The 22,074-nt window shown below is 34.3% G+C and overlaps 2 protein-coding genes across 3 annotated transcripts; both read left to right on the forward strand.

Moving 5' to 3' along the window:
- The first annotated feature begins 2,461 nt into the window (after window positions 1–2,461).
- LOC107026260 (putative clathrin assembly protein At5g35200) lies at window positions 2,462–13,347 on the forward strand. Of its 2 annotated transcripts, none has more exons than XM_015227166.2 (16): window positions 2,462–2,713; window positions 5,577–5,693; window positions 5,780–5,849; window positions 5,944–6,041; window positions 9,299–9,440; window positions 9,533–9,633; window positions 10,017–10,100; window positions 10,214–10,264; window positions 10,353–10,418; window positions 10,508–10,573; window positions 10,685–10,765; window positions 10,857–10,934; window positions 11,178–11,336; window positions 11,426–11,501; window positions 11,604–11,722; window positions 12,687–13,347. In XM_015227166.2, the coding sequence occupies exons 2-16, from the start codon at window positions 5,595–5,597 to the stop codon at window positions 13,059–13,061; spliced, it is 1,665 nt and encodes a 554-aa protein (XP_015082652.1). In that variant the 5' UTR covers window positions 2,462–2,713; window positions 5,577–5,594; the 3' UTR covers window positions 13,062–13,347. The 2 variants fall into 2 exon arrangements, with proteins under 2 accessions (XP_015082652.1, XP_015082653.1); XM_015227167.2 differs by lacking the exon at window positions 2,462–2,713 and adding an exon at window positions 4,275–4,310.
- Window positions 13,348–16,749: 3,402 nt separating this feature from the next.
- LOC107026534 lies at window positions 16,750–21,946 on the forward strand. The gene is made up of 3 exons (XM_015227534.2): window positions 16,750–17,317; window positions 19,084–19,268; window positions 21,114–21,946. Exons 1-3 carry the CDS (start codon window positions 16,780–16,782, stop codon window positions 21,657–21,659), a joined length of 1,269 nt encoding a protein of 422 aa, XP_015083020.1. The 5' UTR covers window positions 16,750–16,779; the 3' UTR covers window positions 21,660–21,946.
- Window positions 21,947–22,074: the final 128 nt, after the last annotated feature.

Raw genomic sequence — 22,074 nt, forward strand, 5'->3', positions numbered from 1 at the left:
CTACCCTAACACCCCACACATCTTTTTTTTTTTTTTTATAAAAAGATTAATGATTAGCAGGTACATGTTAGTACATTATGTTCAGTTTCACTAAAGTGCACATGTAATAGTTGTAGAATTTGTCTATGTGCTCAGCTGTGGACAGCTACTTTACATCTTAAAACTTTTTGGGTCCCACTTTAACTCATCATCATCAAATCTGACGGTCCATATTTAATCATTACAATATTATTAATACTATAGTATAAAAAAAAAATATTATACATTTATTTATCGTACATTTCCGTATTCTGACAACTTTTACACTAGTTAAATAAAAAATGGTGAAGAATTTTCACTGCCATTGTAATTTTTTAAAGAACTTTTTTTGTTTTCGGAATATACTGTGAAAAATATTTAAATAACGTTCGATCATGAAAATAGTATTTTCTTTAAGCAAGAACTTAAATTAAGAACGGACAACTTAATTAAGGGACAGAGAAAGTTCCAAGTAATTACTATTTATCAGCTTTATTCAAGCAAATCAATTAAAGATCTTGCTTATCAGATAATTTTTTAGTAAAGAAGGAAAAGATTGACAAGATGAAAAGATCTCGTTGAAAGTATAAACTTATTTAGAGGATTATCCTCGCATGCGTAAGATTAGATCGTAGTTTCACTCTCTTACTGTTCCTCTCACATTCAAGGGGCGGAACCAACTTTCTGTTAGGAGTTCATCCAAGCCTTGTTCGGCGGAAATATTATTATTACATGATTAAAATTATTTTTATATATATATAATAGATGTCAAAGCCTCATCAATTAGTTCGAGCATTTAATTCTTCAAATTTTAAATTCTTTTATTAAAAATAATAGTTCACACCACTGATACTTTTATACAATAAAAAAAATTAATTTATTCAAATATTATTATGGATAAAACAAACGAGGTAATTCAGAATAATAAAATGTGTTTTGGTCTATTTATACAACAAACAAATATGTTATATTTATTATCTATAACATCACATATTAAATAATATACTCAATATAACATGAGTAATTAAGTGATTGGGTGATTAAAGATTATGATAGAAATCAAAAGTGTACAAATTCAACTAATTAATTTTGATGTGCTTAATCATATATAATAAAAATAAAAAATTATTAAATAATAACTAGACAAAACAATTACTACTAATATATAAATATCTATATTTTAAAATAAATTTATAAAAAAAATAGAAATTTCCTGAGATGCCTTACTTAGAGGTGCTTATCAATTGTTTAATCACTATTATATTTTGATCGTTAAATAATTTGATTATTGATAAAAGTTAAATATATATGAAAAAATTTCACCAACTTCGTATTTTGTTTTTCAATTTATTAGTATAACTCTACATTACTTTGTAGAACATCTTGTAAATTTATAAATATATAATAGTTGTAATAAAATTTAATTACTGATTTAAAAACCTTGAAATTATTCAATCAAAAACAAAAAGAATATTAGCAATTGAAATATAATTATTAAAAGTAAAATTGACTTTAGGCCATAAAAGTGAACAAGTCACCCCTATGACAATTTGACAAAATTACAAATATCCAACAAGTATTTATTTTCAAAATTATAAAGTTCAATACTCTTATATATTTAAAGTTTAAAATTTTAATTGTGATATAATTATTTATCAACCAATATATTAGATATTCAAAATCAATCAATAATTAAATAGTAATAAAAATTCTAAACAGCTAACTCAATGACGCTATATTAATAAATTAATATTTAAATTATCAATTTTATCAAAATTTTGATCGTTAAATATCGTTCTAATAAAGAATATAGCAACAAAGAATATTGTACAACAAATATAGATTATTACTTTCTTAATCAAATATCTTTATTCAAAGCTCTAAACATGATTTTGTTTTGATAGAAAATATTTTTTCCTAAATAAGGTCTATATTATACCAATTTCAATTACTCTGCCACTAATACATATTAATTAAAAAAAATGATAATGCACAGGTATCCCTCAATCTATGTTCGAAATCTCAGAGACGCACTTATACTATACTAAGGTCCTATTATCCTCGAACTTATTTTATTAATAATTTTCTACCCCTTTTCGGCTTACGTGACACTACCTTGTGGGTTCAATTCTGATTGACCTTTTTTTCAAGCTAGTGCTACGTAGACTGAAAAGGGGTAGAAAATTACTTATAAAATAAGTTCAGGGTAATAGGACGTTAATATAGTATGAGTTTATCTCTGACATTTCGGACAAATTGAGTGGCTACTTGTGTATTTTCTAAAAAAAAAAAAAAGAAAAACTTGTATAGACATAGACAGGTAACATGTACAATGATGAGTATACATGTATAGTATAGATGTGGATACACAAAATTTAATACTCCTAAAATTCACAATTTGAAGAAATGAAATAAAAAATACAGTAAATGGTAAATGATGCCGACCGCCAACCAAAACAAATTCATTGTTGGAGACTTTTCTTCTGTGCAGGCCACCAAAAAAGACTCCCCACACACCCTGAGTCCATACCCTTATAGCCCTTTTTGCCTTTCTACTCAAATATTTCTCTGAGATTCTTCAATTTCACTTGAGTTTCAACTTTTAAAATCTGTGTTTTGATTCTTTTTTGTTCATAGGAAGATACCCTTTAGGCTTTCTTGGTTGTGGGATTGTTGGTTGAGCTGAACATTTGAGGTATGAATGTGTAAAGATTGAATTTTGGGTTTCTTGGATCTTTGATTATGAAGTTGTGTTTCAGACTAGTCTTTTGATTGTTATTTGTTTGTAAGAAGATACCCTTTTGGCTTTTTTTGGTTGAGCTGAGCATTTGAGGTATTAATGTGTAAAGGTTGAATTTTTATTGTGTTGGATCTTTGATTATGAAGTTGTGTTTCAGACTAGCCGTTTGATTTTTATTTGTTTATAAGAAGATACCCTTTTGGCCTTTTTGGTTTAGTTGAACATTTGAGGTATGAATGTGTAAAGATTGAATTTTGGGTTTCTTGGATCTTTGATTATGAAGTTGTGTTTCAGACTAGTCTTTTGATTGTTATTTGTTTGCAAGAAGATACCCTTTTGGCTTTTTTGGTTGAGCTGAGCTTTGAGGTATTAATGTGTAAAGGTTGAATTTTTAGTGTGTTGGATCTTTGATTATGAAGTTGTGTTTCAGACTAGCCGTTTGATTTTTATTTGTTTATAAGTATATACCCTTTTGGTTTTTTTAGTTGAGTTGAACATTTGAGGTATGAATGTGTAAAGATAGAATTTTTGGGTTTGTTGGATCTTTGATTATGAAGTTGTGTTTCAGACTAGCCTTTTGATTGTTACTTGTTTGTAAGAAGATATCCTTTTGGCCTTTTTTTTTGGTAATGGGGTTTTTTGGTTGAGCTGAACATTTGAGGTATGAACTGTAAAGATTGAATTCTGGGTTTGTTGGATCTTTGATTATAAAGTTGTGCTTCAGACTAGTCTTTTGATTGTTATTTGTTTTGTAAGAAGATACCCTTTTGGACTTTTTGGTTGAGCTGAGCATTTGAGGTATTAATGTGTAAAGGTTGAATTTTTAGTGTGTTGGATCTTGGATTATAAAGTTGTGTTTCAGACTAGCCTTTTGAATTTTATTTGTCTGTATGAAGATACCCTTTTGGCCTTTTTGGTTGTGGGGTTTTTAGTTGAGCTGAACATTTGAGGTATGAATGTGTAAAGATTGAATTTTGGGTTTGTTGGATCTTTGATTATGAAGTTCTGTTTCAGACTAGCCTATTGTTTGTTATTTGTTTTGTAAGAAGATATCCTTTTATCCATTTTTGGTTGAGCTGAGCATTTGAGGTATTAGTATGTAAAGGTTGAACTTTTAGTGTGTTGGATCTTTGATTATGAAGTTGTGTTTCAGACTAGCCTTTTGAATTTTATTTGTCTGTACGAAGGTACCCTTTTGGCCTTTCTGGTTGTAGCTTTTTTTTGGTTGAGTTGAACATTTGAGGTATGAATGTGTAAAGACTGAATTTTGGGTTTCTTGGATCTTTAATTATGAATTAGAGTTACTGACTAGCTTTTTGATTCTTATTTGTTCGTAAGAAGATACCCTTTTGGCCTTTATTTTTTGGTAGTGCTGTTTTTGATTGAGCTGCACATTAGAGGTATGAATGTGTAAAGATTGAATTTTGGGTTTGTTGGATCTTTGATTATGAAACTGTGTTTCGGACTAGCCTTTTGATTGTTAATTATTTGTAAGAAGATACCCTTTTGGCCTTTTCGGTTGTGGGGTTTTTGGTTGAGCTGAACATTTGAGGTATCAATGTATAAAGATGTAATTTTTAGTGTGTTAGATCTCTTTGATTATGAAATTTACTTTCAGACCTGGTTTTTGATTTTATATTCTTCATAGGAGGAGACTCTTTTATCTTTCTTGGTTGTGTGATTATTGGTTGAGCGGAACTTTTTTTGAGGTCTAAATGAATAAAGATTGACTTTTGTGTTCGTTGGATCTTTGATTATAAACTTGTGCTTCAGACAGCCTTTTGAATTTTATTTGTTTGTATGAAGATACCCTTTTGGCCTTTCTGGCGGTTGTTGTTTTTGGTTGAGTTGAACATTTGAGGTATCAGTGTGTAAAGATTGCATTTTGAATTTGTTGGATTTTTGACTGTGAAGTTGAGTTTTAAACTTGCCTTTTGATTTTTATTTGTTCATAAAAGGATACCCTTTAGATCTTATTGGTTGAGCTGAAAATTTGAGGTGTGAATGAGTAAAGATTGAATTATGAGTTTGTTGGATCTTTGATTATGAAGTGTTTGAGTCAATGTGCAGCCTGATTCTTTGTGGGTTCTTGGAATAAATTCTTATGTTGGTTCTAACTAAAAGGTTTTTGTTGTTTCCGATGTTCTGTTCTTCTTGAGCTTATTAGATGATCCCTAGGTGCATAACTTTGCATTTGTTTCTCGCGTTAGAATTATACCTACAGAAAGTTTTAGAGATCAATTCAAGCGACTTTGTGACTTCACTAGCTCTCTTATGTTTCAGATATGATGAGCAGAATTTTCTTTCAATTCTTGGATTTTTTGATTTAGATTCACCAAAATTAGACTGACTTGGATGTAGGGTGTTTGAATCTTCTGGTGAAATGAATACCATATAGATGCTTTGACTTTATTGCCTGTTGGGTTCAAACTGGTTCTTCTCTGATTACTTTAGAGGATAGCATGCTGTCACTTCTTGTGGAGTTATATCATACTCCGTCTCAATTTGATTGTCTGTTTTTGATTTAACACAAAATTTAAAGAAAGAAAAGAAAGACTTTTGAATTTCGTGTTCTTAAAATAAAGATATGTTGAATGTTCCAAAATGTCTTTTAATGTTGTTGTCTTAAACATGCCATGTGGAAAGATGAAAGTAAAGAGTTGCCAAAAAGGATAAGAGGCATTCTTTTTGAAACGGATTAAAAAAGTAAGACAGACAAAGAACTTGAAACGGAGGGAGTAGATGATCGGAGAAATGTTTCATTATGGTACATTTGAGCTCATTAATGTACGCTTATTATTATAGCCACTGCCTGCAGGAAGCCTTGAAGAGAGAAATGTCGGGAGGAGGTACTCAGAACAGCTTAAGAAAAACCCTTGGATCACTCAAGGATACTACCACTGTCAGTTTAGCTAAAATTAATAGTAGCTATAAGGTAATGATATTCAGTTTTGCTACATGTTCTCATTCTATGTCCATTTTGAGTTCTCTCCTGAGACCTGTTTTCTCAATGTTCATCAGGAATTGGATATTGCTATAGTTAAGGCAACAAATCATGTTGAACATCCAGCAAAGGAGAAGTACATAAGAGGTAAGCATCACAAGGTTATGTTACAGTGCCGAATTATAGCAATAAATTGCATTCAGAATGGGACTTGATAGAGTTGTATGATTCTCATTTTCAGCCATTTTTTCTGCCATCTCGGCTACCAGACCTCGAGCTGATGTTGCATACTGCATTCATGCTCTTGCGAGAAGGTTGTCAAAGACACATAATTGGGCGGTACGAACAATAAATTCAATTCTGTAGTATCTTTTTCATGAAAGATAAATTTAAGAGAAGCATTTTCTTTACCAATCAATCCTTGTAGTTCTCTAAATACTGATATGGGTAAGTCCTGTTAGTTTTATTGTTGTTTCTTATTTATAACTGCAGAAATTACCATAAAGATTCTAAAGGTTGACGTAGAAACAAGGTGGCCCTGTGAACTACTATTCACCCCACAAGTCCTGAAAATTAAATATAATTAGGTTCCTTAGGGAAAACAAGTTAAATCTCTTGAAAAATTCATTCATTAAGGGAAGAGAAAAAATTCGTTTTGTAACTTTGCCTAGCTGATCTATTGCCTCATGCTGCTTATAGTTTCTATACCTGAGAAGCGTAATGAGTTCAATTTAGTAGCACCTTCTCATGAATGGTAAATTCTTAAAAAGTTTGTCCCATACCTATCAATCAATATTAGTTCTCGAAATGCTGATTTGGCAAAGATCGGTTAGTTTATCGATTCTTCTTTTCTATGAGCACAAATTACCATAAAGATTCTAAAGGTGAACATGAAAAATTAAGGGGTGCTATGGAACTCTCATCCCAGTGTCATGAAAGAAAAAACTACTCTTTTTTGGTTACAGAAAAACCAAACTAACTATGTTCTTCCTGGAAAGTTAATTAAATCCCTTAAGCAATCCTTCCATTGATGCAAGAGAATATTATATCCCTCGAATTATCCTTCTTTTACTGACGAGGGGGCTGCTCAGCTGGTAAGCACCCTCCACCTCCAACCTTAAGGTTATATGTTCGATCAAGAGTAATAAAGGTGGAGTTCCTAGGGAGGGGTAAACAAATAAAATCCTTCCTTTAGGTAAGAGTTTCCATTTTGTTTATTTTTCACTACTCATCTAATCATCTATTGCCTTTTGCTCTTTATAATTGTAACTAACTTTGCATTATTATTGATAAAGACAAACTACATTCACATTCTTCATGGATAGGAGGGTTTCTCTAATTTCTGGGTTAAAATTCTCAGATGGCTTTATTTGTGGAAACTTTAAGATAGATATTCGTTTGATGTTTCCTCTCTGTCTTATTTTATGAGGGCCCATAAAATGGGAGGTAATATTTGTGTAGTTGTCAAGCCTGTAAGCTTGCAATTTTGGCTGACTGAGTTAGAGTCCTAGAAATGCTATATTATTACATTAATTGTGCCAATTTATGCAAGCCCAAAATTGAATACATTGAAGGGGGTATCAGTCCCCAGTTTCATTACCTTTCAGGTTTCCATTGTTGGACTGAAGTGAAAAAGATCCACATAATTACCACATTCAGAGCAACAACTTCCCTTTAAGAATAATTGATTTTTATTCTAATGGTTGGGTGAGCTAGGATTAGTACACACTTTTCCATTGGGCTAGAGCACAGACCTAAAGGTACTACTACATCTTTGGTTAGGCTGTCAGTCCATTGTTCTTAAGAAAAACGTAAAAAATTTCTCTTCTTTGTTCAGATGGGACCCTCAATTAAGGGGTCTATCACTCTAAGATCCTAGCATTGATCTTGCAGCATTACTGTATCCATGTCAAAACCGAGCTATGCCAGCAGTAATGCGACATTGTGGATCATGAGAGGGTTCTCACCTATGTTGCTTAGACTCTGGTGCAGGTAGATATGGGTACGAATCTAGAGGTTGGACTCTTCATCACACAACTTTTTTGGTGGTATGGATCCGAGTGCAGATACTAGTACTGATACAGTCAATAAATGTATATCGTGACATATAAAGTATTTATTTTGATTAATTAAAGGTATTGAACTAAAGCTAATAAATTTAATTTTTTTATCACTACCTAATATTTTATTTATAGGGTACCTTGTGAAATAGCATAGCAATCTCATACTTCGTATATTCATATATGTAAATCTAAACCGACAAAATCTAATCTAATACCCAATCAATCTATACTTCTTGGTCATAGATGTAGTCAAAGCACCATAGATAAATTGACCAAATCCGGTGTGGATCCCCCCTCCCCCCCACACATTTCGTGTCGACATGGGTGTGGCATGGATTTTGAAGAGTCTGTGCAACATAGGTTCTCACTTTCTGATTTTGTACTTTTTTCTTGTCTATCATTTGATTACTGGAGCTTCAGCTGGTAATTGGCTTTTATAGAAGTTGATCATGTTTTAACTGCCATATAGCTGAGAGCTATTATTGTAGGATCTTGGTTGGTCTAAGGCACCATTATGGTACTCTTTTGGTGTAAGTATCAAATGAACTCAAATTGGTGTTACCCAAGTTGGGGCATCAAGATGGTATAAAATTTAAAAAGAAAAGGAAAAGAAACTTAAGTTGGTGAACTTTAGCCCTATTGAGTTGTTTTACATCTGAAGGAGCTACTTGAGAGAACATTGACATCACTAAGGTCCAGGGTGAAGTTTCTAAAGTATACGACGACTTATAATTACAGCAGAGCATCACTATTCAAAGAAAATTGATGTGCCTAAGGTCCTATGGAGATACCATGAAGATCTCGATTGTCTCTCTCTTTTTCATGTTGAGATCCAATATATTCAAGAGCTTATGTTGAGCATATTATGAGACAAATAGACAACAGTTTTTGTGCTGTGTACTTAGTTATTTTGGTCTACTGACACATGATAGCCACTGACCTTAATTTCATTGGTGACAACAAATCAGATTATAAGCCCATTCTTTTCTGCAATATAGCTTCAGTCATGAAGACGAAATATCGTCTTGCTTTTGTGAAGATCTAACTCCTGGAGCTGAGGAATACTTTTGATAATCAAGTGTTAGTTTGAATGTTTTAAGACTCATTTTGCTTTGTTTTTTTTAATCTTGGTATATCATAGTTATGCATCAAACATATAAACTGACTGCGTTTAAGTAACCTTTATTTTCTGATTATCATAACTTATATCCTCTCCATAGGTGACGCGTAAAGCACCTTTACAGTGGCAAATCTAGGATTTATAGAACATGGGTGCACTATTAAAGAAAGGAGGAAAAAAAATACTATAAGTGGGATTGATCCTTAATCCTTTAGGTGAATAACTTAGCTTTCAACCAAGTGCACCACCGTTAAGTCTTTTTGTAGCATAGGTGCCAACAGGTAATATTGAATCAATTTTAGAAAATATATGCATAAAGTACCTAGTTTTGCGGAAAGACTATGGGTTCACATGAACTTTAAAATTACATATTGCCCATTACTGATTCATTTTTCATTGTTGTCGCTTCACAGGTTGCTCTAAAAACATTGATAGTCATTCACCGTGCTTTAAGAGAGGTGGACCCCACATTCCATGAGGAACTTATTAACTATGGCCGCAGCAGAAATCGCATGCTTAACATGGCTCATTTCAAAGATGACTCTAGTCCAAATGGTATGCAAATTATCAACCTCTTTTCTTGCTTACAGGAAGTTGACCATAGTGATCTCCTTCAATATTGATAATTGCTCTGATGAACTCTGCAGCATGGGATTACTCTGCTTGGGTGCGTTCATATGCCTTGTTCCTCGAGGAGAGGCTGGAATGTTTTCGAGTTCTGAAATATGATGTGGAGACTGATCGGCCGGTGAGATGAACACTCTTTTTAATCCCTGCCAATAGTTAGTTTAAAGGAGTTCTGTTGCATATATGTATGTGTTTGTGCATGTATATTAAATTGGCTGTCCAGGCCAACTTATGTGTCCCTCTAAGAATCGACTAGATACCCTTGTCTAGCCCACAAGTCAGGTTGCTAAGGTTATCCTCCTTCCAAGGTTGGAACACCCGCACCACGTGTTTCAATAGGGCTCGAACTTGGGATCTTTAGTTTGTTACTCCCATACTAGGCCATCCTCTTGGTGACACCTACGTGTGTGGATATTATTTTGTTTTTGTGCAACAATTGTTATTACATTTCAAGGACCCATTTAACATTAAATGTTGGAATTTCCTTATGTGTTTTTAATGCAGAGAACTAAAGATTTGGACACGCCGGAATTGCTTGAACAGTTACCAGCCTTACAACAACTTCTGTATCGTATTAACAGCTGTCAGGTACGTTTATCTTCATAATCAGTTCAATATAGTTGCTAAATTGACAATATGTCGTTTATTCAGATGGCATATGCTATTGTCCTCAAATTTATGATCATGAAACTTTCATGCAGCCACAAGGGGCATCTGCTCACAATTTTGTGATTCAGTTAGCACTTTCGATGGTAAGTAATCTGTTCTTCAATGATTTATGAGAAATGATTTGCGTGTTTTATTTTCACGCTGTCTGATAGCTTATTATTATTTTGATAGGTTGCTTCAGAAAGCATTAAAATCTACAATGCTATCAGTGATGGTACAGTTAATTTAGTTGACAAGGTTAGGCTTTTCTTTTGGCTATATTATAGCTAGTCTTATTTCCCCTCAGTAATAATTAATTAAGGTTAACCGAGTTATTTTCTCAACAGTTCTTTGAGATGCAACGGAATGATGCTCTTAGGTCTCTGGATATATACCGCAGGGCTGGTCAGCAGGTATCATCCTGACACATTATTTGCAGAGCCAGATAATACATCATAACAGTCGAGAGACTGTTCCTTTGGGAGTTCAGATACATTCCCTGATACATCTCCATTTGTTTTTAGGCGGAAGCACTTTCAGAGTTTTACGAAATATGTAAGAATATTGACGTGGGACGTGGCCAGAAATTTATTAAAATTGAGCAGGTATGAGATAACTTTTCTGGGAATATGCAATGTTTCTAATTGCCATTATAAATGTCTCTCTAATCCTTTTTGTGTTTTATTTATAATCAAGCCCCCTGCATCATTTTTACAAGCTATGGAGGAGTATGTGAGAGATGCACCACGAGCTTCTACTGTGCGGAAAGATTCGGTAAGATATCTCCTCACACCTTGATAATACATCAATAATCTCTGGATGGAGCTATTAAATGAATAGACAACATACTTTTATTTATTTAATAATGTTTAACAAGCCCCTTCATTTGAAAAGCTCACCAAGCATGCAAAATTACCTTTTTGGATAACGGTAGCCATTAGATTTTAATTTGATACGAACAAGTGTGTTTTACTCCAATTAGATTTGAATTTTAATGCAACTTATTTCGACTTCCAGGAACCCAAAGTTATTTTAGCTATTGAGTACAAAAAGGACCCAGAGGTCAAAGATGCTGGCTCTCTTTCTCCCCCTCCACCTGAACCTGAAAAGGAACCTGAACCAAAGCCGGAACCTGTTAAAACGGAAGCTCCTCCAGCAGAAACTGCTGATCTTTTGGTAGTAGTTTCAAGACACGTCTCATCTGTAGCCTTATTGTATTTAACTCTACGATTGGATATTTGAAGCCTTATATTTGTCGTCTGTAGTCTATGGACGATCCTTCTCCGGCTGTTGCAGAACTAGATGAGAAGAATTCCTTGGCTTTAGCTATCATACCAGTTGGTAAGTGTTTCAAATTCAATAGCACCAGATACCTAGAAATGCTCGCAATTCACCAAAGCCCCCGACACAAGATGGATATTCTGACTCTTGGTGCTATCACAGGCTCTACCAACCCACCGACTTCAACTGGTTCAAATTTTACAAATGGAACTTCAGGCTGGGAACTGGCTCTTGTGGAAGCTCCCAGCTCGAATGAGAGTGCCACTACTGCTAGTAAACTGGTACAATTACGCATCTTTCTTGTTTTGTTGCTTTTAATCGGTGTCCATTGATTAGAAAATTGAATGAATCGTGTTGCAAGAGACAAGATTATAATCTCACCATCTCTAATTTGTGGACTGATGTAATGCCTGCAAGTAGAGGTGGATGCAACCTTCGTACAATAGGTACTATAGGTTCAACTGAACCCAGTATTTTGACCTAAGTTGCTCAGCCTCTTCACTGATGGTGTCGCACCCATGTCAAGACGACGTGTGTGTGGGATCCGAACCGGATTTGATCAACTGACTTTGGTTACTTTGACCAAAATCGACGGAGAAATCTGGGACAAATACTAATGATTTCTATAATCAAAACAAAGTGAAGGTGAAATTTAAGAAAATGGAATAACTTGTATGTAGCAATTTCTATGTCATTTCGTTTTCTTTTTTCTCCTTGGGATTTCCTCTTGATCTCGGAATACCTTGTAAGTTTTCCTCATGTCTCATAATTCAGACGCATAACTCTACTTTTAGGTCTTTGGGATTTTTAAAGCTGAACTCCCACACCTATATCCATGCTTGGATACGTACCCTCGTATCTTAAAATTTAGATAATGAAGGATCCGATCTCTAGATCCACACCTATATCAGACACCCGCTCCTGTCCGAAAAACTGAGTTTTGAAAAGAAATATGCTTGAAATCGAGAAGAACGAAGAATAGGATCCCATACTTGGTGAAAGGCTGGTGTTGCACAGCCATAGCGCCACCAAAATGTGAATTCCAGATATACATGTGAGAATTTGATAAATATCAAGTCTCAACGCGATATTTCACATGTACAATGCTAAGAATTTACAGGCTGAACCTTTCAAGTTTATATCGTTGATCTACATGCAGAAATTTAGATGCACCGGTGCACATTCTTCTTCACATGTATAAAGAGTCATACTCATACTGACACTTCCTATTCTGTAAAAATCTAGGGTGGAGGTCTCGATAAACTTACGCTAGATAGTTTGTATGATGATGCAATGAGACAAACCAACCAAAACGTGAGCTATAATCCATGGGAACCTGCACCAGCGGTGGCTCCCATGATGCAAAATGTAGGATATGACCCGTTCTATGTCTCCAACACGGTAGCTGCCCCGACAAATGTGCAGATGGCAGCCATGGCCAGCCAGCAACAGGCTTTCATGTTACAACAACAGCAACAACAACAACACATGATGATGATGACTCCCCAACAACAACCAACTGCAAATCCCTTTGCCAACCCTTATGGAGCAGCTGCCAATCCATACGGCCCTGGTATGCCTGTACAAACCGCCTATAATCCTTATACTGGCCTCATTTGATAAAAAATCCAGAGAGAACATCATGCTATATTCAGCTATTGATTTTGATACTTGGAAGATTAGTGGGGTAGGAAAAGAATTATTTTGTTATATATCTAGATAGCTTTTCTTGGTTCATTCATTATTTGCAAACATCGTGGGCGCGCTCAATAATTCTTGACTCAAATTTTATCAGTTTTCTGTTTTGTAAGATTTGTGATTGTTGGAACACACCAGATGTATTGTGAAACAAATTTGTTTAATGATTTGTACATCATTTGGATATGAAATCTGGTCTTTTTGTATACTCCATTTTTATTAGGTAATCTTCTTTTTGTTATTATGCATGTTGCAAGGCAATGTAGTTGCAACATTTGTACTTAAACCAATATTAGAATGAGAAGCATTTGAATTGACCTTTTGATATAGTTACGGAATCTTCATGAATTGGATCGTTATCTTATTTCGTGGTATTTACGCGAGGTTCCTCTTTAAGGAAATCCTCGAAAAGCTTTCTCACACCCCTTTGGATGTCCGCTTTAGTGTGTTTTACGAAGGCTATGCTAGGTTTGGTAATATTCAAAACAAACGAAAAGAGATCGGGTTGCTAAACACCATTCGTGGCATTCTTGCCTTGGCTGCAATCAAAAGGTGCTTTATTTCAATTTGACGTGTAGAATAGAATGTCTTTCAACAACATAAGAGAAGGGGGCAAGAGTAAGCTTCTATTCAACCTCCTTGGTCCTTTTTACATAACACTCTCGGCCGTTCAAGAGAACTGACTATCTTTCTCTTTATATGCACTATCTTGAAAGGCAAAGAAAAAGCATCGGATCAACTGAGAGAAATCCTGAGTAATGAGAGAGATTCTGCACACGAGCGAGCTCTCAAAAAGCCCAATCCTCAAAGGCTAAAACAAATAGATTAGGAATTCGACCTGGGATCCGTCCGTTTCGATCCTTGCCTACTAAACAGTTGCTCCCCCGGATATGTGTATTGAGAGAGTTTGTAACGAATGCTTTTATCAGTACTTGAAATAAGTTTTATTCCTCCTGGCCAATTCATCGAGAATGGCTACATAATGAAATGCAACCAACGTTTATTGGTTAAAGCAACCTCAAAGATTTGAGACCAAAAGTGAGGATGAAACGCGCAAAGTAGATTGTGCACCTGTCGTTTGATCCGTTGGTCCTAAACAATATATTGTGCGAAGCGACCCACTTACAAAAAAACGTCTCCTTATACAAGAATTCGAAGCCTCAAGGGTCATTTTCTAAAAACAAAAACGTACAAAGGCCCTTATGACTTCGGATTCTTATAAATTCAAAATTTGAGTTATAATTGTTACCAAAAAATAATTAAAAGTCAAAATAATATCTTTTTTTATAGGGAATATTTTTGGCTATTTATATATATTAATAAAATTAGTAAATATCGATAAAATAGTCAAGGAATGGAGATACACTCGATTAAGTTATTTTTAAAATAGTTGTTTATCATATTAGTAAAAAAAAAATACCAATAAAATAGTAGAGTGACATGTTTGGGTGATTTGAGAGTGACAATATCAACAAGAGGAAAAAGATAAAACAATACTCTTTTAAAGCAAACAAATAAATAATTTTTTTGAAAACTTTACACCACAAAAAAAAAAAAAAAAAGAGAAAAAAACATTAAACAACAAAAATTGTCAATTCAAAGAGACTAAATTGGAATAGGTCCTACTCACCTTCCTTTGATAATAACCTTTCCAAATAAGGCAATTTAAAATTGAATCAAAATCAATAAATTAAATAAAAAACTTAATTTATTAATAATGAATTATTGATTTAGTTTTTTTAATAATAATTTTGATTTTTTAAATTATTGAACTATTAGTTCATAACAATTTGGAGTATTTTTTAACGGATAATGAATAATCTGATGGTAAATTGAATAATTATATTTATGTCATTTAGAATGTAAAATTTTGGACTTAGAGTTTATATTTACACTTTTATTCTGTTTATCTGAAACTTTTTTGGTTATTCAACAAAGTGACAGCGTTTGCATTTGAGTAAGATGCAATCTATTAACTCATGTGCGTGATTCATTTAGTTTATCACCTTGTTTTAAAGTGGTTTTTGATGATCTTTTTTTTTGTGTTAAATCTTAACGGTTAAATCAATAAACAAATTGATAATGACCAATAATCGATAATTCGATATTTTAATGTTTCTATAATGATTTATTATGTTCATAATCGATAACGATAAGCAATTAGTCAATATCTTAATAGTACTGTAATAATTTTAGTCTGTCTACAAAGTACAAATCGATAACTAAACAATCGAACTAATAAAGTTTAAAATTCAACTGATCGATACGCAATTTATTCTCTCATACAATCAAACTTTTTGATAATAATGTCGTTTGTTGGAATATGTTTTTACTACTATAGTAAAATATAACAAAAAAATCAACTTTTTGTTTATTTTATTAAGTATAAAACTTAACCTTAATTATGGCAATATTGTTACCATAAATAGTTATATTATGAAGAAGTCTCATCATCATCATAACAATAAGAATATCTATTACTTGGGCAACTTTTACATATAACAAACAAAAAATTCATATTTATATGCTATAGCAAAGTTTGCATTATTGCGCTCCATATCAAACATAAAACTGTATAATTCGCTATACATATACAATTGTATAATTCGCTGGCCTAAATTGTATAATTCGCTGGCCTATTTCGCTGCAATTGTATAATTCGCTATCCTATTTCACTGCAATTGTATAATGCACAATTGTATAATTCGCTACCTATTTCGCTGCAATATTTGTATAAAATTTGCTTTGCATACAATTGAATCGAAGTAAAATGTATGTATATTGCATAATTATAAGTGTATAGGAAGAAGATATAGGTTTTTTTGTCGCTTTATACAAAAACAGAAACACAATTTATACACTTCTGTTGTATAAAACAAGAGAAAATTGTATTTCACTGCAATTGTATAATTCACAATTGTATAATTCTTTGGCCTTTTTCGCTACAATATTTGTATAAAATTTGCATTTGTCTACAATTGAATTGAAGTAAAATGTTTGTAAATTGCATAATTAAGTGTATAGCACGGAGATATATGTTTTTGCATGTGTATATACAATTTTCTCTCGTTTTATACAAAACATAAACACAATTTATACACTTCTGTGTAAAAAGCGAGAGAGGCGAGCAGAGGGAGTGTGACGAGCGAGAATGGGAGAGTGGCGAGCGAGATTTTTGGGAGAGAGGGGACTGACAAACTTTGGCTAACATTTGCTATGGAGCACAATTAAATCAAACCGTATCTACTCCATTTATTTTAGGTTATTAGTTTGTTATTATATATAATAATCCCTAATTTCAATTCTTCATATTGTCATGCCCATTTTATTTTTATTTTTATTAATAAACTAAGTTCTTTTAACATAAAAATCTTATGATAAAATTAATTAAAAGCTGGAGAAAACTAGTTACTCAAGCAATACATTTTATATTAATAAATTCATTAAACATATACAAATATTAATATTTAATATAAAGTCCAATCTTGTTATTGGAAATTGTTCATTATTAAATTCAAAATGCCCTAAATATAAAATATTATTGTATGATTTATTATAATAATTATTTTCATTAAATTAAATTAAAATTTAAAAGTTTTAAAGGAGAAAAAATTGCAGATTGAAGAAAGAGAAAATAAAAATGTCATCTTGGTTCTCTCTTCCTCTTCCAAATCCTTTCAAATTCGATGACGACGGCGACGGCGCCGGCGGTGAAAAACCCTCATCACCGGCGGCGAAGGGTTCCGATCCCAATTCATCCGGCATAAAGGAAGACTTCTCAGCCATCTCCCAGACTTTCTCACAGCATCTTCGCGGTGTCGCTGCCTTTCTTGCGCCGACATCGCCAACTCAGTCGGAGCAAGAATCGTCAGCTGAAAAATTTAGTGGAATCAAGAGTGATTTAGTGGAGATTGGAGATAGCTTTAAATCGGGTTTATCTTTGTTTTCTTCAAACAAAACTGTTTCAGAGATTTCCAAGTTGGCTTCCAATTTTTTACAGTTTGGTGATGAGTCAGTTGATCATGAAAATGCTGAAGATGAAGATGGAGATGACGATTATGATGATGATGATGATGAAGAGGAAGTTGTAGGTATTACGGATGACGTTGTGGATTTTGTTAGCACAATCTCACGACGGCCACAGTTGTGGACTGATTTTCCACTCTCTCTACCCAGTGGTAATTCCTAAATATGTTGTTTTAGTTCATTTGCTGTGCTAAATGAGTTCTATTACTTGGTGATTAGTATCTTTGATTGGTGATCACTTGCTGAATGTTCTTTTTGAAAAAAAATTGAGTCTTGGTTAGCTTGCGTTCACCTCGGCTCTTTAATTAGATACTCACCACCTCCCAGCACAACTCCCCAGTAAATGTAGCTACCGGGGCTTAGGCAGGTTGAACATACTTCTTGTATAAGCTGGGATTTGAAACCATAGTCTCCAAGGTTTGCACTCACTTTATTGGCCACTAGGTGACACTCTTGGGTGCTAGTCCACTATAGCTTGTTAAAGGAGCAATTTTTGACTGCAGGGCGAGAGTAGTACTAGGATAGGTGACCTGTGGAAGTCCTCGTGTTGTTGCATCCCTCCTTTGGTTATCACAAAAGAAAGGAGCAATCTTTGACTGTGTTTTTTAGTTGACATGGGTTGGGTGACAGGTTGCAACTTGACTAATCCAAACAAGATGGCATATAGATGATTTGCATATATACTTCAAATAACATGTATGCGACCAAATTTGGCATTACATATATCACATACGGTTAGTAAGGGAAATTATACATTTAAGGCATACAAAAATGATTAAGCTTTCCTGTGGGGTTTCGGTCCCATAGAGGGAGTGTTGGACTGCCACCTGCTCGCTCCGTCCCTTAGATAAACAAGAAAAGGAGAAATGGAAATTATCATTTTTTTGGGCTTATAACCAAACCTAAACTATTAGATGCTGAAATTTTGTCAATATTTCTCTTCCATCCAGACCCCATCAATGGTATAGAATTCAAATCATGAATATGAATTTGATATCTTCCTTCCTTTTCTTTGCCAATTTTTTCTTTTAATGAATTTTTGGAGCTGAAGATATTTTGTTTTGATCTAAGAAGTTCACTTAGGTAAGTGATTTTGTGTGTCTACCTGACAGAATATGTTGGCAGATTGTAGCATGGAACAACTTCCTAAGTTGACAATCGTAATGGATTATTCATCCATAACCTTTCACATGCATCAGCAAACCAAGGGGCTTTTGCATGCGCGCTGGACTGTGTTCCTTAAGAATCTCTTCTTTAATCTGTTTTAATAATGGTTTGTTAGTCAAGATATCTATAACATGATAATTAATGTATAACAGAAACTTGACAGGCTGAAAAGGAAAACAAAAGGTAGACTGTGTTTGCTAGTTCTTTATGCCTGCAAAGTATATGAGCGGAAACCAAAACTTAAAAAAGTAAAAATGTAATTAGTGAATTTGTGATTGCCATTGGGGTTTTAAGTTATAGACAGTTGATGTTTACTGCACATATGGAAGAGGTGACTTTTTTTAAATAACTGTGGTATCTGGGCTAGTGTATGACACCTCAACTATTTCCACGGTATACTTGCGACCTCCAATCAACAACAAGTATCGGGTATCTTTGCCCATCAAAGACTAGGGCACAGATGGGAAGAAATCACCTAATTTTTTTGTCTTCGCTTCGATTTTAACCTGAGATCTCATGGTTCACAACTCACTTCGTGGAACACTAAGCCCACACCTTTGTGTGCTGAAGAGGAGATCACCTTGGGTGTGAGCGGAGGAGGTCTGGGGTGGGATACCAGGATTTGTCTATTTATTTTTTGTTTTATTTATGTTTTTATATGTCTTAGTTACACCTAAACTACATGTGTTTGCACAACTGTTCTCCATGTTTCTTGCGGCCTCTGATTGATGGTTATCAATTTTTCTTGCAGATTTTTCCATGTCTGATAGTCAGAAAGAACATGTGGCATCTATTGTGCAGTTTGTGCCTGGACTTGAGTCCTTGAGGCAGATGGTTTGCCATGAATTATCTGATCTGCAATTTTGGATGATCTATTTCGTTTTATTGCTTCCAAGGTTGAGTGGGAATGACTTGGAGCTGTTGTCAACTCCTGAGGTAAGTTTCTCTCTGACAAGCTAATATGTTGAATGACGTTTTGCTTGCTATTCTTTTATAAATCGTGAGCAGACAAGAGACTGTTAAATTGAGAAAAATCAAGTCGTTGGTCGAAGGTTTAGACCAATCGCAATAATCACCATCTTGCCGCCTCCAATTGATGACTGGCTATTATTTAAGAGTTGACCTAAGCCCATGTGCAGGGTCTCCGTACGGTTCCTACTAAGAATTTGAAGACTCTCTCTCTCTAAATAGAAAAGAATGCATTTACAAAGAATAAAAGACTCTCATAAAGCCGCTAATTCATGTTTATTTTGTCTAAAGTAGTCCCAGTCGAGTATCAAATACTTGTTAAACTATATGACGAGAGAGTACCAAAAGGAAAACAAAAGTTTAGAAGTTAATTAGAAGCAATGTTGTTCTAAGCGAGAAGTTCCATGAGGCTGAAGCGAAAAGTGAGAAGTGAAGCACATGCTTCTTTCAACTGAATCACACAGTAAATAAATGAAAATCAAATCAAATTGCAATTAACGTTAGAAATTCAAGTACCAAATATACAATATTGCTGATATTAATCCCACTCCTTTATGTTGGGATTTAGTTAATTGTATCTCGTTGTGTGTGTCATTATTTGAAGTGCTTATTTCTCTAAAGAATGAAAGAAAACAAAAATACTTAGATGGTGATGGGGTGGTTACTGGCGGCAGTGAGGGAGGTGGGGGCAGCGGTGGGAAATGGCTGCGGTGGCTATGGATGATGGTGTGCTGACGATTAGGGTGTGGGGGTGGAAAGGAGGGTGATTTTGAGAGGAGAGCAAAAATGGTGGAAAGTCAACAACTAGATCTGGATTTATTTAAAAGAACCGACCAACATGTTCAATATTACAGTCGGTCTAGATAATTTTTTAAGAATACTGACAGTTGGTTAAACTTTTATAATATATTTAGTGGTAAATTTAACAACTGTTTTGGTCGTCTTTTTGGACTGACTGGGTCGGTCGGTTTTAGTATTTTTATCTAACAGTAGCTTGTTGCCTATTATCATTGTTACACCCTGGACAATCTGGAGTAGACCTACATGCCGATGCCATCTGTAGGTAATTCATGGAATTGGTAAGTTACAGCATTTTGCAGAGTATAAATCACAGAGAGGAAAATGTACAAAGTATAGACTACTAAAGAAAAAGATCCAAGTATTGACTTGGCAATTGAGATTGAGGGAAGAATGATGTATTTTTTCTAAGTTAATAGTGTAGGCTTCAACTGGCTTGAGTTCAGTAAATAATAGTGTAGGCTTCAACTGGCTTGAGTTCAGTAATTAATAGTGTAGGCTTCAACTGGCTGAATTTAGTAAATAATAGTGTAGGCTCCAACTGGCTTGAGTTCAGTAAATAATAGTGTAGGCTTCAACTCGCTTGCCTCGCGAAGATCCTAAACCAGCTCTTCCTCCCTGAGATGCCAAAGTGATTGACTTTTCAGGTGGTTGCAGCGGCTTACATCTGATCCAACATGTTGAGATAAGAGATGGTTTAATCACTTTTTTTTTTTCAGTGGGGTTGTTTGGGAGATGTTGGGGAGGGGTTGAGGTGTGTTATCCCATGGAGGAGATGTAGAATTCTCTTGGTCATGTTTATTTTTTCCCTTTTCTCATATTTGCAAGTGGTATATCTTTTGTTGACTTTCTTTGAATGAAAATTTATGATGACATGATCATCGTTTTCAAGAAAACAGCCTCTCTACCTAAGGTCTGTGTACATCCTACCATCCTCACACCCTACTTGTAGGATTACATATGTTCTTGCTATTGTTGATCATCTTTTCCAAGTTAATTCGACTTCTGCTGTAGATTGTTGAAGTAAGGGAGACACTTCTGCAGCAGCTGCAAAGTAAGAAAGATCCACAGCCAGAAGAATCTAAGGACTCTGAGACTGTTGATGCATCTGAGAAGGATGTCAAGATCAGTGGACAGCACGCGTCTGAAAGTAAAAAATTGGAAGAGAAAAATATTTCAGAGGAGACAGCAAATGTCTCTCAAGATAAAGACAGTTTTCATGACGAGAAACGTCAAGAACAGTTAGAAGATGAAAAGACCAAAGGTACAATCTCATATGCTGACAAGAACGAGGACGACGTTTCTTTCAGTGATCTTGAGGATGATGATACTGACCTATCGGATAGTAGACTGCTAGGAAGCAAGCCCACACACAGAAAGAAAGTTTCCTCATCTAGTGAATCTCATGAATGGATTCAACTAAATGAGAACTCTAAAGCTCAAGGTAGTCAACAGAAGACTGGCCAATCTATTCACCGGGATAAAGATTCCGAAGGCGAAGAATCCAGTGACTGGCTCACTGTTGATGATGTTGATTCAGACAGTTTGGCCACCAATTGATTCCTCTTAACTCTGTAAATGTTTCTTTTATTACTCTCATAAATTTATCACCTTGTAGATTTATGTTGATTTCTTTGAAAATAAGTCAAAACAACTCCACACTCCCCAAACCCCCACCCCCTAAAGCAAAAAAAGGAAGAAAGAAAAAGAAATAGAGAGATCAGTTGACATGAGTTTACATGTAATAGCTGACCCTCTGTGCCAGAATTGGCAGAAATTAGTATTGCTGCTTGTTGGTTTGATTTTCACTTGATATTGTACATGATATTCTACTGTTTTTTTCATAATGCTGTTATTTTTTTAGATTAGTGAATTTACCCAATTACTTATGGGCCTTTTAAAAAAAAAATCAAATGTATTAATGGCTTGCAAAATTTTAACCAACACTTTTGGGCATATCTGTGCCATAAAATGA

The sequence above is a fragment of the Solanum pennellii genome, chromosome 7, assembly GCF_001406875.1.
Source record: "Solanum pennellii chromosome 7, SPENNV200".
Taxonomy (NCBI): Eukaryota; Viridiplantae; Streptophyta; class Magnoliopsida; order Solanales; family Solanaceae; genus Solanum; species Solanum pennellii.

Excerpts from the sequence above, each read along its gene's own strand:
- LOC107026534 (XM_015227534.2), top strand. The coding sequence starts at position 16,780 with ATGTCATCTTGGTTCTCTCTTCCTCTTCCAAATCCTTTCAAATTCGAT. Across the intron at positions 17,318-19,083 it reads TCCACTCTCTCTACCCAGTG|ATTTTTCCATGTCTGATAGT; the intron begins GTAATTCCTAAA and ends TTTTTCTTGCAG. Across the intron at positions 19,269-21,113 it reads AGCTGTTGTCAACTCCTGAG|ATTGTTGAAGTAAGGGAGAC; the intron begins GTAAGTTTCTCT and ends CTTCTGCTGTAG.
- LOC107026260 (XM_015227166.2), top strand. The coding sequence starts at position 5,595 with ATGTCGGGAGGAGGTACTCAGAACAGCTTAAGAAAAACCCTTGGATCA. Across the intron at positions 10,766-10,856 it reads AATTTATTAAAATTGAGCAG|CCCCCTGCATCATTTTTACA; the intron begins GTATGAGATAAC and ends TTTATAATCAAG. Across the intron at positions 10,935-11,177 it reads CTACTGTGCGGAAAGATTCG|GAACCCAAAGTTATTTTAGC; the intron begins GTAAGATATCTC and ends TTCGACTTCCAG.